At 38.0% G+C, this 18,777-nt stretch overlaps 2 protein-coding genes across 5 annotated transcripts; one reads left to right on the top strand and one right to left on the bottom strand.

Annotated features, from left to right (window-relative positions):
- Positions 1-41: 41 nt before the first annotated feature.
- Positions 42-3,468, top strand: LOC134679125 (uncharacterized). Of its 3 annotated transcripts, none has more exons than XR_010100294.1 (3): positions 42-267; positions 515-1,265; positions 1,970-3,468. XR_010100294.1 is itself a non-coding variant. In XM_063537968.1 (2 exons), exons 1-2 carry the CDS (start codon positions 135-137, stop codon positions 925-927), a joined length of 546 nt encoding a protein of 181 aa, XP_063394038.1. In that variant the 5' UTR covers positions 42-134; the 3' UTR covers positions 928-3,468. The 3 variants fall into 3 exon arrangements, 1 of the variants encoding a protein (XP_063394038.1); XR_010100293.1 differs by having other exon boundaries at positions 515-2,300; positions 2,354-3,468; XM_063537968.1 differs by having other exon boundaries at positions 515-3,468.
- A 175-nt stretch (positions 3,469-3,643) lies between these two features.
- LOC134679124 (gamma-soluble NSF attachment protein) lies at positions 3,644-18,389 on the bottom strand. Of its 2 annotated transcripts, XR_010100292.1 has the most exons (10): positions 18,205-18,389; positions 15,792-15,859; positions 15,228-15,382; positions 14,404-14,559; positions 13,832-13,902; positions 13,056-13,203; positions 12,472-12,621; positions 11,671-11,769; positions 4,233-9,185; positions 3,644-4,018 (listed from the first exon to the last, which is right to left on the bottom strand). XR_010100292.1 is itself a non-coding variant. In XM_063537966.1 (9 exons), exons 1-9 carry the CDS (start codon positions 18,255-18,257, stop codon positions 9,099-9,101), a joined length of 987 nt encoding a protein of 328 aa, XP_063394036.1. In that variant the 5' UTR covers positions 18,258-18,389; the 3' UTR covers positions 3,644-9,098. The 2 variants fall into 2 exon arrangements, 1 of the variants encoding a protein (XP_063394036.1); XM_063537966.1 differs by having other exon boundaries at positions 3,644-9,185.
- Positions 18,390-18,777: the final 388 nt, after the last annotated feature.

Raw genomic sequence — 18,777 nt, 5'->3', positions numbered from 1 at the left:
CAAGTTAGCGCTGTGCGGGTGGCGAAATGTGGAACTACAGACGCCATCTTGTCAACAAACTGTCAAGGCGGCCATAGGACATAGATTTCCGTTGTGTGTTTTTGTGTTGATTTTAATCATAAATAACCGCCAATATGCCGAAAAATATAACCAGTGAAGTGCGTGAGATAATATTGAAAGTAAAAGAGTTCATGGACGAAGAAAAACGTATGCAAGTGCCGATAATTCCGCTAAGTAAAGTGTATGTGCGGGTCTCTGCCGCTACAGGTCAGTGTTGCCATGCGAGTATTTCGCAATTTCTTCAATATCTCATTTAAAAATATTGGCAAATAATGCACAAACTGTATTATTAACCATTTATAATAATATTCCTAGTCTTCGGCTGCATGAGTCGATAAAGTGCCAAAATAATTTAATTGACGCGGTAATTGAGTAGTATTACGTATTTCACCTCATCATTTTCCTGTGTAATAACTTTATTAAGTAGGTAACTGATACATAAATTTGCTTTCAGGTGTATCAGAACGTACTGTACTTAACATAGTCAAAGAAGCACGCCTGGTAGAACAAGGCCTTCTAGACCCCGAGACGTTAAAGAAAACGCCCAAAAAACGCGTTCGTACTAAAGGCAAGATCGAAGTCGACGAATATGACTTACAGGTCATAAGACGCAAAATCCATGAGTTCTATGCATTTAAAAAGGAGGTGCCAACTATCAACAAACTGTTACAAATCCTAAAAGAAGAAATCAATTTCAAAGGCTCGCGAGAAACGCTTCGTAAAATTCTTCGCAAAAACGGATTCCAGTTCAGAAAGACGAAGAATAACAAGGAGAAAGAGCCAGTTCCAGAACCTACGTCGTCAGTGCCTCCAATGGTCCCACCCTACATTCACACTATGTTTAGTCATAAAAATATCCAGTCGTAAGTTTTAGCTTAGAAAATCTCGAATATAGTGATAAGGCAGTTGCGCTGGCAACATTGATCTGACAGCGGCCTCAACAGTGCCTGCCACCCGTCTACGCTCTAACTTTGTCATCCATGATTGGAACTGCATAATCTTTATTGTAGGTTATAACGTATGAATTCTGTATAAATATGATGAAAGAGTAGCGAATAGTAATGTTATTGTACCTACGCCGTATGCGGCACTCCTAGAAAACTTGAATGGCAACTAGAAATTGTATTTTTATGTGTAGGAAGTTAGAGTAAGACCGCCATTGTAATATTAATAATCTTTGAAAAGCTTGTGAATAGGCTTTAAACGTAATAATTAACTGTTAATATTAATCGTATTGGTTGAAACTTACAAGACATTTGACAAAGCACAACCTGGAAACAAAACTCATGGGTACTTATGATCATTATTTTGTAACTCTTGCGTAAAAGTAGGTTTTAGACATTGAATTTCAGGCAATAATTCCAGCGGTGTATCTTATAAATTTTTTTGTTGCTTGAAAAGTTATAAGCTTATAAGATATGTATTATAAAAGAATCTACAAGCGAATTTATGATGAAATCACAAATGTGACTAGTGAAGAAAAACTTAACATATTCGCTGCCAGCGCGAGCTACGCGTAACGCGTGTAGCCAAAGACGTATTTTTTCTGCTTTGTAGTGAAAAGTGCCTATGAACTGAGAATCCTCTTAGCATATCGGGTTGCTGGCCATGAATATTTTAATGGCAAACAGCGTTAAAATTGAGCTGTAGATTTTTGCAAAGCGATTTCAACTTGTGAATTCTTTTCACTTTTGAGCTTTCTTGCTTACTATCATCTGTTTGTGTAAACATGCATTCAAATCAGCAAAGCGAAAGTAGTTTAAAACATGTTTACGAAATAAATACAGTGGAAACCAGATATAATGACATTGTTTACAACAGCTATTTCTAAAGCTAGATAATGTATGATTTTTTAATAATTTGGTTTAATATCATGTCTGAATAAGTACTTATGATGAACTTTCTTCAGAGACTTCAGAATCCAGTTTGTAAGACTCTGTCTGGTCTGTTCAACTGAGGTTAACGTTGGGAGAACTGGCATTTAAAAGTTTTGGTTGGGAAGACCGTCTCAGCACAAGAGCTCTTCTGTGGAGTTCATTCTAATTGTAAAAAAACGAACTATAGAGTTGTGCATGTTCGTTCACTGAAAAGATTGCTCCAAACTAAAGGTACTAGTTCAGTCTTTTAGTACAAAAGTACACCAAGAGAAACTAAGCATAATAATGTAATGGAATAGTTTGTGCGGATGTTTTGTAAAGTAGTGCAGTTCAAAATTTGTTATCTCGCTTACTCCAGTGCAGGTTTTGTAAAGTAGTGCAGTTCAAAATTTGTTATCTCGCTTACTCCAGTGCAGTTGCAACCGCAACTTAAAATGTTTTGACACTTCATAATTATCATTCACAAGTAACAACTAAACCCCCTTATTCATAAACGTTTACTAAAGTTAACAAGCCGATAATAATAGTTTGTCCCTTTCCGACGTATTGGTATGATGGAAAGGGACAAACGATTATTATAGGCTTGTCAACTTTAGTAAACGTTTATGAATAAGGGGGTTAGTCCATGGCTGTACTGTACAAGTGTACAGTCAGCGTCATATAGTAGGTAGCATCCAAAGTAAGTGTTCAAATAGTTCGGTACACCATATAATTTGTATGGCATACCGAACTATTTGAATACTTTGGATGCTACCTTCTATACGACGCTTTATGTGATGTACCATCTTGAACTTTATTTATATGAGAATAAGATTAATTTACTAATAGTTAGTCCAGTGTGCTGCGTTAGTACAATACAATCGACATCAGATATTATACCTGCGCCAAGAAAAAGAAGGGCCATCATTAGGTATTTTAATTTATTTTTTTCTTATGTTTTATTAAACTTGCAGTCCTGTCACAAAATAAAAAATAACAGTAGGTACTACTGTACAGAAAGGTCACTACAAAACCGAAGTTTGTCAGCGATTTCATGACGAATCATGCTATCCTTTTCGGCTATTTAGTGTTGTCAAAATTCAAGTCTGTATGTTATCTGGTGGTGCCAACCCTAATAATTATTATTGCTCGGAGCCGAGTCGAATGGAGCCGAGTTTGCCCGAGCGGAGTAGTGTCTCCTCGCTGGTTCTGTCTATGGTACTAGTGAACATGGACGCTAAATTTGAACTTTATCATATAAATCACACTTATAATTAGTATGATATTTCTAAAGTAGGCAATCATAAGGACTGGCCTTCTTTAGAGCAGGACCGCAGGTTGGTCTGACTAAAGATGAGCATTATGGACTGTATTATAAACTCTCTCGTCTCTTTCTAATAGATAGCGGCGTCTCTCTCACTCAGCTGCATATGATATGTACAATGTATAGCGCCTGTAAATGTAAAAGTAAAACAATAAGTTAAGTTAGATAATTATATTTTAGATAATTGTACATTTAAAAAAATCGTAATTAAACTAGTTGGAAGATCGATTTTTTGCCGTTTTTCTTTTGTCAGCAACATATCCGTTTGCAAATTCTGCATGTTTTTCTTTAAATTACCCTAATTTAAGACCAATATTGGTAGGAGACATGTAAAAGCAACCAGCGGAGCGGCAACTGACTTTAAGCAAAATGTGAGAATAACAAATACAAGGAAAGAAAAAAACATGCTTGTAATTATATTTATTTATTACAGAGTTCTTTTCAATAATTCTGATCGTCAAATGACTTTATCAACGTTAACGTATTTCACGTACAGTCAGCCTCGTATGGTGGGTATCCATCCAAAGTATTAAAATAATTTAGTTCGGTACGCCATACAAATAATATGGTGTACCGAACTATTTGAATACCTACATTGGATGCTACATACTATATGACGCTAACTGTACAAAATTGACTAATAGCTATATTTTGACTCTCAAAAAATGCATGACAATGACAGTGTTTCATGGAATTAAAATAAGAGGCGACTTAGAAAAACACGTTTTTTATGCTTGGGTACAGACACTACAGACCAAAGAATACAATACTCACGTACCTCGGAGTAATTAACAACGGAGACGCCATGTCTAAAATTTTCGGTACAAAATAGTCTGCCGTTTTTTGCGGGGGAGGGGCACATCAAATGTATAGGTACGTCATGTCAGATAAACGTCAGTCCATACATATGGTTGACCATTGGCCGCCTATTTTCGACAGAGGGGAATGCCTGTTAATGGCGGCTCCATTGTTAATTACTCCGAGTCACGTACAGACAAATTAACAATATGACACGTAAAGCAGTGTAAATATGGCCGCCTATAGATGGCGCTATCGGTTATGAATTGACCCTTACTTAAATATTATCAAAGAGAATTTAGACTAAGGGTCGCTTGCATCATCCCACTAACCAGGGGTTAACCGGTTAAACCGTTAACCCAGTGTCAAATTGTACTGGTAACCATGGTAACTCCAGGTTTAACCGGTTAACCCCGGATTAGTGAAATGGTGATAAAGGAATATTGTCAAAGTAAATTATGAAGTCAGTAATTTACTGCCATCTTTCGACACAAATGATTAACACTTTTAGAACGCCATTTGACTTTGATCCGTATTTTTTGACTGATGTGTTAAATTTGTAAAATGTCATAAAGTATCATCATCTAGTCGAGGATAGGTATGGTGATGGTGCCATTTTTTCGAGAGATGACGCCATACTTTTGGCCTATGCTTTGGCCTACTTTCGAGTAGATGGCGATACTTTTTGACAGATTCATTCGAGTACTTCGAGCAACACCGGCTTCCGACACGTCGGAATTCGAGTATGTGATCTTAAATCTCTCGCGTCAAATGATGGTATATATAACAGTTCATATTTAGGGTTCCGTAGTCAACTAGAAACCGTTATAGTTTCGCCATGTCCGTCTCTCTGTCCGGTATTATTTTAAAATTTCTCATGGTCAATCATTTTAGAGCAAATCTTGACAAATCAATTTTGGCATTGGGATAGCGAGTATTATATTCTTTGATTGGGATTTACAGGGACATTGTACTAATTTTCGTCAGTCCACACCATAGACTAGGAATCCTCTAGACCGAGTTTAGAGCGATTATTTCATGCAACCGATGATGCCGAAAATGCGGGGGTGCGCGGGACAAGCTGAGCGAAGTCCCGTGCCGTGATTGGTCCGTTCAAAGACACGGACGTCACACAGACACTTTCGACTCGAACATGGAGTAAAATTACCGTATGCGTGGCAGAGGGTAGCGCGACTATGCTCAGTCTGGAGGATGTTTTGTCTGTGGTCCACACTTAAAACTACTATATGTAAGTCCGCCGTTTAACTCAAGCGCAAAGATAAATACAGTAAGAATAGAGTACTCACTCCATACATCAGTTTTGATACCTAAACGACTATTATTTTCGCAGTCGACATCTAGCATCGAGTAGCGGATAAGCGGAATTATCTGGCCGCGTAGCCAAGATGCCGATCGCTTACGCTCCGTAGCGATCGAAACGCAACTTTCACTGTCGCACTTATATGGAAGAGTGATAGAGAGACATAATGCTTTTCGTTGTCGAAGCGATAGCGATTGTAACCTTGGCTAGGCCGGCAGTACCTCTACTTGATATCTGAAAATTGTTGAGCATTAGAATTTTCCGCCGTCGGAACATCTATTGTCAAGTAGCAGTACTCATAATTCTGCTACTCGATGTTAGATGTCGACTACGAAAATAAAAGTCGTTTTGGTACTAATTATGAATATAATAATGTATGCAGTGAGCACTCTATGTATTTTTTCTCTATGCTCAGGCGGCAAGAGTTTGACATTAAGCAAGAAGAATTTAGTACACCCTGCCTGTACTTATCTCTATCGCACGCACATTATTATTGCGGATTGCTACACCGAGTAAGGTGCTGTACGTATCGCGCCTGCATTATACCGCCACGGCTGCTGAAGTGGTGGAGTATGTACACCAGAAGACCGGCTACACGCTGAGGGTGTTCCAGCTTCGATCGCGCCACTAGGCGCACTTCAACTCTTTTGGTGCGCCGACTTCTGGCCGAAAGGTGTCGTGTTTCGGAGGTTCCGGGGCAAACTGCCGAATCCGACTCAAGAGCAGCCGATGCAACTGAGCCACGCCGTTTTGTCAAATAAATAGTGTTTAGTTTTATTTTAAGTTTATAAAATACATTATGTAAGGTATATGTAATATGGGCTTTTGTTGCCTGAATTAAAATTCTAAATAAATAATAATCATATTGATATCCCGCTCGCACAGAGGCATTGACCGCCGCCTTCATGGGCTGACAGCAATATATAGAACAGGCGGGTTAATGTAACTACGAAATTCTCCACGCTTAGCATCCTTACTCTAGACATAAAGCTTTGAATTGACAAAAATCACGATTATTTAAAATTAGTTTAACATATTTAATATTCTCGAGCAAATGATATATTCCTCTCATGGTATAATAATATACTCCGTCTGGTACTCTCTTCCCGTCTTTTCGTGGTCACGTGACTGACACAAGCCTACGTCATCATGCGACAGCGCTATATGATAATATGCGATAGGCCGATAGCGCTATATATAGCGGCCATGTTATTGTGACGTAGGCTTGTGTCACTCTGGGAAGAGAAGACCATGTTTTATTAGACTATACCTTAAGAGGAATCTTAAGCTTTATAACAATAACGTGAGTACGAGCTTATTATTACTTTATTTATAACGTGATTATTGATACATAATATACATATTATAAAGTAAATACTGATGTGTAGTTGCCTCAGATTGGGGCCTGTTTTCATATTGATTATTTTTTATTGCGAGTTCATACATTTGCACTAAACGCAAGTATCAAATGAATGTACAGTCACCTGCAATAATATGTTACTCTTCGAAGGCCGCAAAAATATGTGACACGCTCTTATGGCTCTACAGATAAGATCGTGTCAGATATTTTTGCGGCCTTCGTTGTGTAACATATTATTGCAGGTGACTACGAACTCGCAATAAACACTATAGTTCGTTTTTAGGGTTCCGTACCTGGAAAGGACCATTGCCCCCCTCCCCCCCTTTCAACTCTGAAACTACTGGGTCTAAAATTTTGAAAAAAAATACACATAACAGTACTTTACCTATAGATAATAGTCAGTCAGTCAAGCGTGAGTCGGACTTATGTACGGAACCCTTGGAACGCGAGTCCAACTCGCACTTGACCGGTTTTTTAGCATTAGATAGATGGTAAGCGATCGTGACATGTCTTTTAATTGAATAACGCTTTTTAAAACTCAGTACCAAACTATTACTTACGAAAGCAGAAGAATATAAAATGATCGTATTAGATTCATAATTGTAATTGTAACATATTTGCCGTGACTTATTTTTAAAACGTGTTTTTCAATAAAAAGACACATCAATATTGTTTACTTTATTTCTAATGCAATAAACGAATTGTAATCAATGTGTAATCCCCGGGTTAATCTAATGTGTAAGAAACAGGTCCCAATGTGTGGCTAGCCACACATCTGTATCTACCAAATAATATTTATAATAACATATAGCTGGTCAAGCAGATCTTGTCAGTAAAAAAAGGCGCGAAATTCAAATTTTCTATGGGACGATATCCCTTCGCACCTACATTATTCAAATTTGTCGCCTTTTTCTACTAACAAGATCTGCTTGACCAACTATATTTAGCTTTTCCTTAAAATGACGCATCACAAAACATAACTACCTACACTTATTGATATAGTAAAATGCAACATTATAAATGTATTTTTTAAATACTATATAGGGTGTCATCAATAACTGGCCACCCTATACTAAAAATGAATTCTGTTCAGCTATAAAACATAATAAAATTTAGTGGTTCCTAGTTATTTAATGGTGGCCAGTTATTGAAACTTTATACTAAAATGAATGTTTATGGGTGAATAGAATTCATTTTAGTATAAATTAAGGTGGTTATTAAGTTATTAAACAGTGGCCAGTTATTACGGTATCAGTGACGATTTACTCTACCTCATAATTTATAATACCTATAAATAATTTTCTATTTAAAATACTCGATTTCTTAAAAAGGCTAATATTTCATTCGTCAAATAATTTGCGCAAGTACAAGTACATCAAAAAGTAATAGGGAATATTACGCGAAACGCTGCGTAGGGGACGCCACTAGCGCAAAAAACTGCCTTGATGCATGAATGTCAGCAAAATGTAAAAAATTCAATATACATATATACAATACAATACCAATACTCTTTATTGCACACCTCATTACAGAAAACAATAGAAATATTACAGGAAGAAGAGGTTAAACAGGCGATTTAATCCCCTTAAAGTAACAAACAATGTACATCAAACTATATCTACCACATCCTTAGAAAGGCCTTACCACATAACTTATGTGACATAAGTAATAGCTCTAAAATAATACCTAAACAACTGTATACAGATGTTGTAGTGCATAATTTATTTTCCATCGTATTTTCTCGGAAACGTTCGTATTCGTCATGCTACTTCGGTCAACGTCAGTACTTTTTGCACCGACTGACTGAAATAGCTAGACACGCTGGTACGTTTCCGTGAAAATACGATGGAAAATAATTATTCACTACAACTGTAGACCAATTGCTATAAAATCAATTTTACGTGTACAAAAAAAAAGTGTTATCTGTACAATTTATACTTCGATTTATATTATATTCGATATTATTCTAGAGTCAAAATTGTTTAATTTGTTGTTATGTAATAAATAAGGATCTTGAGCGAATTTATAGTATTTTTTTTCGATAACGATAATTTCCGCTCTAAATAAATAAATCTTTACACCAAACCGAGTTGGTGGTAACTACTGATAATTTTTCCCCAGTAAATACTTAGTTACCAGTTGTAAAAGGTGTAAAAAAATCCCAGTAGTTACCACTGGTAACAACTTGTTGGTAACTAGTAGGAATAACTTGTTAGAAGCAACGTAACTAAGAGCTTATAGACGGTCTTACCCACATTGATCTTAAATACAGAAAACCATTCCCGCACCCAAAACCACGGGGTATGATCGTAAGCGTTATTCAATCACAAGATATACTGTCGGTGCGATGCATTGGCCTAATGTGTCCATCGTTACTGTCTAGCACAGCTCCTCTTCATCTGGAGGTGGCACGGGAGCTTCGTACGAAACGTTGTCGGGCCTACTGTCGCCTTCTGGTGACGCGCGCTGAAATAGTCAAGCAAACATTTTATAGTTTAGTCAATGTGGCCAATTCCGTCATACGGGAAATTCCGTCAACAAGCTAAAACAGTACACACAAGTATTACTGCAATGTTCGCGTTTACCGGTAGGCCCTTGACAAACCGCCTTGATGCATCAATGTCATATTTTATTGTCTGTGAAAACTTGTCAAAAAACAATTTAAGGCACAGTATGTATAAGTTAGTCTATGAATTTACTAGAGTCGGTAGTGCTGCACTCTGGCGGCAGAACATTTCAGTAATATCCCCTATTCGTCTCATATGCACTTGTCCCACCGCCGACGATGGGCGATAAGCGAGTACAACGATAAACTAGAAACGAGTGGGCGAGCGGCGAGAAGCGAGTGTTAGCTCCAATAGTTTTGTCGCTCGGCTATAGGCGAATGTTCGAGTGCGACGGGCTATTACACGCGTCACGCGCTCGGGCGGTGCAGCGTAGCCGAACACGCAGACTGATTGGTCTCGCAGCTTGAGTTCTAACTACGAAGCGAGCATCGCCGAGCGAGTACAGCTGAGCTAGTTTTATCTTATCGCGGCGACAAACTAGTAGTAGTAGGGTCAGTAAGGTCATTTAGCATGCACTTTAGTCTCAGGCGATGCCGCTTAGCACGATTGTTCCTTAGGTCAAACAAAGTTGATCTGGCCCGGTAGCCAGGAGATCGTACCATGTAGACCCCCCAAAAAGGGGGGGTGAAAGAGTCGGCTCCCCAGGTCCAATCTATGCTATATTCCTTCCCAGTCTTAGCAACTAGGGCAAGTTATATATCATTTTCGTATAAATTAGGGACGAGGAATTCATTTTTGAAATAATTATTATGCCTTTCCATACAAAAAAAATGATTTTTGTACAAAACAGGAAAATGTTATGTCATTTTTTGTGACAATTTTGGATGTTACAATCACAGTGTGGCGATTTGCACTAAATAAAAAATTGAACGATGTAGCCCATGTATTCTTTATTCTGGAAAATATCACTTTATAGTAGGCATTCATACATTTTTTTGTAATAAAAAAATAATTTATAGCGCCTGGCGGTAACGATTTCCATACAAATGGAACAATGCCCAAAATCAAAGATTAAAAATGTTTACTAAAACACTGAATTTGACATTTTAAAAGTTTAAATATAATGTTTTAATAATTTTTCCATGCGTTTTTGCCCTTTTTTGGTACAAATTTGTTGTTTTTATTTTTCTTCCATACAAACTTTCTCCCCCCCCCCCCCCCCAATTCCCCCCTTAAGGGTAGATATTTTTAAATTTGTTTTTATAACTAACTTATACCTTTTGTAATTAATCGATGTGCACACTTTCAGGTTAAAATGTTCAGTAGTTTAGGATCTACATGTGTTTGAGCTAAAGACATTTTATTTCATAATATCCCATACTTACATTATAATATCTAACAAAACTCTGCTTACTTCCAGACATCATACAATCATAAACATATAAACCCCTGAAGATATAAAGCTGAAATTTTCAACATCAATTAAATGCGACAGGTTAAAGTTTAAGATAAAATAGAATTTCATAAAATCAACGCTTAAGGAGGGGGGGGGGGGGTAAATAGGGGGGAGAAAGTTTGTATGGAAGAAAAATAAAAACAACAAATTTGTACCAAAAAAGGGCAAATACGCATGGAAAAATTATTAAAACATTATATTTAAATTTTTAAAATGTGAAATTCAGTGTTTTAGTAAACATTTTTAATCTTTGATTTTGGGCATCTTCGGAAATGGCAGGCATTTGTATGGAAATTGTTACCGCCACGCGCTATAAATTATTTTTTTATTACAAAAAAATGTATGAATGCCTACTATAAAGTGATATTTTCCAGAATAAAGAATACATGGGCTACATCGTAAAATTTTTTATTTAGTGCAAATCGCCACACCTTGATTGTAACATCCAAAATTATCACAAAAAATTACATAACATTTTCATTTTTTGTACGAAAATCATTTTTTTTGTATGGAAAGGTATAATAATTATTTCAAAAATGAATTCCTCGTCCCTAAGTTATACGAAAATGATATATAACTTGCCCTAGTTGCTAAGACTAGGAAGGAAGCATAGATTGGACCTGGGGAGCCGACCCTTCCCCCTCCCCCCCTTCTTGGGGGGTCTGCATGGTACGATCTCCTGGCTACCGGGCCAGATCAACTTTGTTTGACCTAAGGAACAATCGTGCCAAGCGGCATCGCCTGAGACTAAAGTGCATGCACTTCCATACATTTGTGTTCCTTACGGACCCTACTAGTAGAGCGAGTGTTCTCGCCGGCAGTGTGAACAGCCAGCGATGAACTATTAATAAATGTGTCTCCTTTACTAACACCGGATCCTAATCTTTTGTTCGTTTCTTGGGCGAGAAAATCGCCGATGGTTAATCGCTTACTCGCTCTTGGTGGGACAAGTGCCTTATACACTGTATTCTCTTTGTCGCAAGCTTACCTCGCAGCTGGAGGCGTTGGGACTGACGTACGAAGGTGCGGCGTTCTCACGGACCCCAGCGCTGGGCGTGGGCTCTAATGCTTCTGGCAGGGGCACCAACTGTAAGGAGACTCCATAGTTATTGCAACAATATACAAGCTCGTTTTGGTAGAAAATGAGGCGCCGGGAGTCTAACGTGAGTCATCCTTTAAGCCAGCCAAGGGCCAAATAGTAGTTACCGAAGTTGACGCGGGCCGCACTTTGTTTATGACTTTATGAGACATTGTCGTTTGTCAATATTACATACAAAATAGCCAGGGAGGCACGCGGGCCGCAAGTGAGAGGTTCGCGGGCTGCTTGTTGCCGACCGATGCTTTAAGCTTTTGGCAGACCAATATGTCAGTAGGAAAAAAACAATTTAACCAAAAAATGGCAGATCAATTTGTACGATAAGATATCGCTTGGGCTCCCTTCCGGGGTTATCCGCAGATGGTCTAGAACGCAAAATGCCCGAATTATTTTTCCGTTTTATCTTAACTTTATAGCGATGTCGACGGAGCCCCGCTTCCGCGGGGCTCCTATTCTGTGCTGTTTGGCCTTCGGCCATATGAAGATACCTAACGAACCTACCTATGTAAAATGTGGTGATATAAAAAGTGGGCATTTTGCGTTCTAGACCGTTTGCGACGTAGATTAATTGGGATTTAGGCAAAACAACACATTAGTCATTTTGTGTTCTACACCATCTGCGGATAACCCCCTTTCGACGTGTCGGAAGCCGGTGTTGCTCGAAGGTTCCTATGATTTGATTTGTCTGTATACCTGTGCTAGCCTAGCGTACTCCACGTCCATGCTCCTTATAAAAGGCGACATTAGGGCTCTCTTGGCGGACTCGCGGTCCTCCTCGTCGTATGCCGATAGTAATTGCTCTATCGTCTGCATTTCGGCCACTTCGCAGTTGTTGCCCCATTCCTGACGAAATATAAATTAAAGTCAATATCGGATAAAACAAGATACGTATCTGACTAGGGTCACTGCTATAGTGATTGGCCACTCTTAACAATAAGGCTTCAATTGGCTTGTTTCTTTCTGATTTGTTAGGAGTGACCAATTAGACAATTACTATCCATTCCGTTACGTGTACGGAACTCCAACTGAGTTCCGTACAGAATGGAAGAAACGATAAATATATGGTGGGACTGGGATTCTGAGTAAAAATAACACAAAAAGTCCCACAATTAATAAAAAAATTACTACTTTAAATAAAGTGACCCATTCCACCATATACTACCAATTTTCTACCAATATAAAACCATATACCCGCGAAGACTGCATCTTTTTTTTTTTTATTATGAATGGGCTTACTCATGGCCACAGACTAGCCGAGGCGTAGACGTGGCCTGTACCTTGTACGCTTTCTCTGCCGCCACGGCATCGCCCCGGGCCAGTTGGACTAGCACCACGGCCACGGTGAGGCGGCCGATGGCGCCAGTGTTGCCGCTCTCCTGGTGGAAACCGATCTCCCTCCGGAGACTGTCCACGGCTTGGTCGTACCTGAATATTATATTTAATACACTACGTAAACTTACTAAAATCATTACTCAAGCCCTTCAATGAATGGGTCACACTGAACAACTTTTACTATGGCACCGACCCCGAAATCGCGAAAAAAAATTTGGCTGTTTCATACATTTTGCTGGTGTAGCATTGAAATTTTCTATGGGAGATTCAATTTTTTTTTTCGCGAGTTCGGGGTTGGTGCCATAGTAAAAGTTGCTCAGTGTGACCTATTCATTAACGGGCTTGAGTAAATGGTTTTAGAGAGTTTACATACTGTATATCTATGACAATAGTTAAAATTATCAAAGGATTTATTCATGAAATCATAAAATAAAACAATTTGAACGGATTGATCAATATAAATGCAAATGCCCTTTATCTGTGCTCATGACACAAATAAATACCAATTTTTCAGTTACCATGCATTATTCATAGAAATCATAGACTTTGTATGACTGTAACAGAATGAAAGGAACATAAAATGTATGGAAATTTAGGCATACTTTTTTCTCCCATTAGTATTGAAAAATCTCGTTATTCTGAGTAAAAGTAACATAAATTTTCTCAATTAAACAAAAGTGTAATATACAACTTTAAACAAGTGAACCAAATTGGCAATTACCATTGCAACTTGACTAGAAGCCTGGACGCCTTGCTGATGTATTCCGCACCTTGATGTTGGCTGCTTTCACCCTGAGAAAAAAGTCCGATCAGTTACATCCGGGTCAAATGTGTGGAAATAACCTCATATGACAATAAAAAACTTTAATTCTCTTGCGACGGATTTTTATACTACTCATTGACAATTAGAAAACCAAATAGTAAAAACGATAACAGAACATTTTAAAAGAAAATAACTTAAATTATGGTTACGATAATTGCCAGTTCGACATTCTGTAAGATTTGAACCTTAAAACCACCACGATACAGCCGCTTTTTAAACGGCATTGTTGCTTTGGCACGCGCTCAACACGGTAGTCCACTGCTCGCACAAAAGAAACGATGGCTTTTGTTTAACAGATTAGGGTCTTAGGCGTAAAAATCATTTGAGCAAATTCATACTATAGGCGATTTATAACTTTTTCCTGATTTAAATTTTTTTTGTCTTGTATACAATATTTACAATATTATGTGTATAATTTGCGTCGATTATAACTTTAACATACGATAAATATTCAATAATCGTTTACTCACTGAAGATACATCGGCCGCTTGAGAAAACAGTTTGTAAGCGAGTTCCGGTGAGCGCTCCTCTATGATTTTGGCGGCCTTGTCTAGGCATGCAGCGGCGGAGTCTCCGGAGCCCTGTTGCTGGTACAGGCTGGCTGCTTCCGTAGCTAGATTATACACCTGAGAATAATAATGCAGTTTCAGACTAGAGTACCTACCTACAGATGTAGTGCATAATTGTATTCCATCGTATTTTCTAGAAAACGTTCGTATTTGTCATGCTACTTCAGTCAACCTCAGTACCTTTTGTTCCGAGACTGACTGAAATAGCAAGACACGTTCTACTTTTCCGTGAAAATACGATGGAAAATAATTATGCGGTACATCTGTATATCACCTTTTCCCATCGAAGCAATATCGGGTCACCAAAAACAATCAATTTGCAAATCTGATTTTTAAAATTATCAACTTCTGTTCCGTACCAAAGAGGTACAAAGGAACCCTCATGATGTTAGTCTATCAGTCCGTCTGTCTGTCACATTGCTAAATATCTCTATTTCTTCTCTATCTTCTGTAGTAAACAGTCTGTCGATTTTTGCGGGGTATGGGTACATTAAATGTAGACATCAATATTTATACGTAACGTAGGTATTTATTAATAGCCATGTCAGATAAACGTCAGTCCATAGAATAAGTATGACCATTGGGCGAGGTTTTCGGCAGAGGGGTAAGCTCTTAAAGGCGATTCCGGTTATCAAATTCTCTAAGACAACGTATTCTAATGAATTCCATTTTGAAGATAACCGTTTATTTTTATCTGATAAGGCCCTTATGAGTTACAGTCTCACCTCCTCAGGAGAACTGGTCTCCTTGCTAACCAATATGGCACTCTCCAGAGCCCTCGCTGCGTGGAAGAACGCCTTGTGCTTATTGTAGTTCTCCGAGGCCTTCAGGTGGCACTCTTTGGAGTTCTGGAGGTCCCGGGCGATCCGGTAGCATTGGGCTGGTGAACGTCAATGTGGTTATAGGCACAGAATAAATAATACAGAATAAGGTCACTCTCTAACAATACGCATCTATTACGACAGATATGACCGCCAGGTGGCGCAAGCGTGAACAGGCGTCCGTCCAATAGCGGTGCGCGGCAACTGCTAGACACTAAAATTGGTGTGCGCCGCATGTACTTGTAGCGACGCGACGAAAACTCAGAGTGAGCCACGCCTGTTACAAGGTTGAAATGAAAGAGAAGTCTTGATTTTCAAGTATTTTCAAAGAAATGTATGTGTAACTTTATTTCTCGTCTTAGCGGGGGCAGTGTCGTTGCTCTCGATAAGTATATTAAGATTTTAGAGAGCTGGCAAATATTTGGCATAATATTTCTAACTAAATAAAAAATTATAAATTTCACACACCTGCTTGGTTATATTCGTCCGCTGCCGAGTCGTAGTCCGGCTTCCATCGGAGGAAAGATGTCTTAAGGCTGCGAGAAAATTGCACGTACATTGGTTAATGTCGAATTAAAAATTTACGGTTTAGACTCACTTGTTTAAATCACTCACGCGACATGTTTCGGAGACCCTAGGTCTCTTTCTCAAGCACTAACATTGCGAGCAGCGTTCACGACGGCCGTCAAAACTCAGCGATACCACATAATAAATAATAGTACTGCCTTACAGAAAGGAAACTTCCTACAAAACCGAAGTTTGACGGCGGTTCAGGGTCGAATCGTGTTGTCCCTTTCTAATATATGGCACTATACCTGTCGGCTATTTACGGTTGTCAAAATTCAAGTCTTTATCTTATCTGTGGTATCGTGCATGCAAAAGGAAGTCAGGTGGTGCCAACCCTAATAATTCTGTGTCCCTAGTGAAAAAAGGTATAAGTCTCGGGCAACGCAGTTGTAAATGGGTATAAGTTCCAAGTAACACCTGTGCCCTTTTACTCCTAAGCTGCGTGAGACTTGTACCCTTTTTCACTAGGGCCACAGAATTGCTCCGAGCAATACTGAGCCAAGCGGAGCCGAGTTTGGCCGAAGTCAGGAGTTTCGCACCCCTGGCGATACAGGGTCGTCGTGAACGCAAAAGACTCATGAGATAAAATAAAAGCTTTGCTAAGCAGATCCTTAAAGATAAACTATAATGTCTGATTCTAAATCTCAAACAAAACTCTATTCATATTTTTTTGCGCTTAAGGAATCAATTCGCAAAAGCAAAGCAAAGAAAATAAAAATATATGCAAACTGCAAACTGATTTGTGTAGCAAAATTTTACAAATAAAAAACTATTGACTACAAGTAGGTATAGTCTGTGTGGAAAGTCAATAGCCATAGAATGTATTGGTTTCATTTTGTTCCCAACCGTAAATTTAGTATGGATTATGGTAAATAAATTCAACCAATCATAGCGTCGCATTGCGTATGTTTTGTCCCTCCCGGAGGCAAGCATATAGCATATTTATAGGATCCTACCTTCTCACTCTTCTCTTATATTCCACAAGTCTTCTCTTTCCACTCTCTATATTTATGTTCTATCTTACTCTCTTCCGTACAAAAAAGTGTTACTTTCCGCACAGATTATAAAAGGAAAATCAATATTTTCCTTTATTTATTTTACCTTTTTTTTTATGACGTCGATAGGTCATATATTTACTACCATTATAGAATATGTTTTGACGCTGTGCTTCTATGCTTTTAAATAAGATGTGAGAAAATAAATTGCACAGCAGGTTCATGCACTTAAGTTAAACTTAGTTAAGTATACTACTAAAGAATACTACAGATGTAGTGTATAATTATATTCCATCATTTTATCACGGAAACATACAAACATGTCTTGCGATTTCAGTAGGTCTCGGTACTGAGGGTGACTGAAGTAGCATGACAAATAGGAATGTTTCCAAGAAAATACGAAGGAAAAACAAATTTGCTCAATATCCCTACAAGCATATGTCAATGTGTTTAGGCATCAAGTCCTAAAAATATTGGGATGTTTAAAAAACACTCAAAATTCGCATGGCTGCAGAATGCTTAAGCTAAATTAAAATTGCCAAGGCTCACAACTCACAAAGCTGACTGAGTACAAGAAAATAGAGTTGGACCTAGATAAGTCAGCAACAATTTTCACATAGTTCGTTTTTTTTGCATTCGAAAAAAGGTAAACAAACTTGATGTCTTTTAATTGAAAAACATGTTTTAAAAATAAGTCACGGCAAATATGTAACAATTCTGATTCTAATACAATCATTTATATTCATCTGCTTTCATAAGTAATAGTTACTGATTTTTAAAAAGCGCTTTTGAATTAAAATCATGTCAAGATCGCTTAAGTATACCTTCTTTCTAATGCTAAAAAAAACAAACTATAGCAATTGCAGTGTTATTTTAAACATCAAACTTCTAAGAAATGATGACGTATAAACAACACTTGGACTGCGTGGACTAACTCTAGTTTGAAAAACTGTAATGTAATGGAAACTAAAGCTGTAGTACTTATATCACAAGGTCCTATACATTTATATTATAGAAGTCGATAAAAAATGTAACATAATAATATGTCTACTGAGCCTACAAACTGCTTAACACGTCATTTACCGAAAACGGTTCAGTATTTTCAACGCTATTACATGTAATAAGGGCACAAAGGAAACCGAAAAAGTAACCCTACTGTAGTTATGCTCTGGGGCATAAAAACCCCTTTCACTATTTTATATTTCTATAACGTTTCCTGTAGACACGTACAGACCGTTGCTATCGACCTAGTAACATAAAATATTAGCAACAACTGATATTTAAAGAAAAATCAATAAATTTTTTGTTCTTAGACTTACTATTTCTCTGCGGCTCTGCAATGTTGCTGTGCTTCTTGAATTTTCGCTGCCATGACGAACTCGGATCAAAGTTTTGAAATTAACTAAGAACTAGTTTTGGGGAGATATTTTGGATATCAGGGAAATGGGGCTGATTTAACTGGAAGAAATCAATACAATACAGCTGTCAATATGCCAAGTGCCAACCGAACCGAACCACAAACACAAATCAAACAGCAGGTTTTTTTCTCTTAGATCTATGTAATCTATTGACTAAAGATTACCAATCAGCCAAATAGAAAATTGTATTAATTTTTATAAATTTGTATTCGAGTTGCATTTCTTTACTTTATATGGCAAATATAAAGACCCCTGTACATTTTGGGCCATCGTGGACCAGCCTGGGGGACGCATGTGATATTGCTATCGCATTCTACCGCATGACTGCGTCCCTTGGACTGGCCTGCGTTGGCCCAATATGTACAGGGGCCTTAAGAGATACAACCACAATACGCCAACCCAAGTTTTGAAAGTCCTATGAAATGATATAAATAAATAATCATTCACTTGCTGGATAGAAAAACTAACTATGAT

Source organism: Cydia fagiglandana, chromosome Z (assembly GCF_963556715.1).
Source record: "Cydia fagiglandana chromosome Z, ilCydFagi1.1, whole genome shotgun sequence".
Classification (NCBI taxonomy): Eukaryota; Metazoa; Arthropoda; class Insecta; order Lepidoptera; family Tortricidae; genus Cydia; species Cydia fagiglandana.
This window is presented reverse-complemented; position numbering and strand designations above follow the sequence as displayed.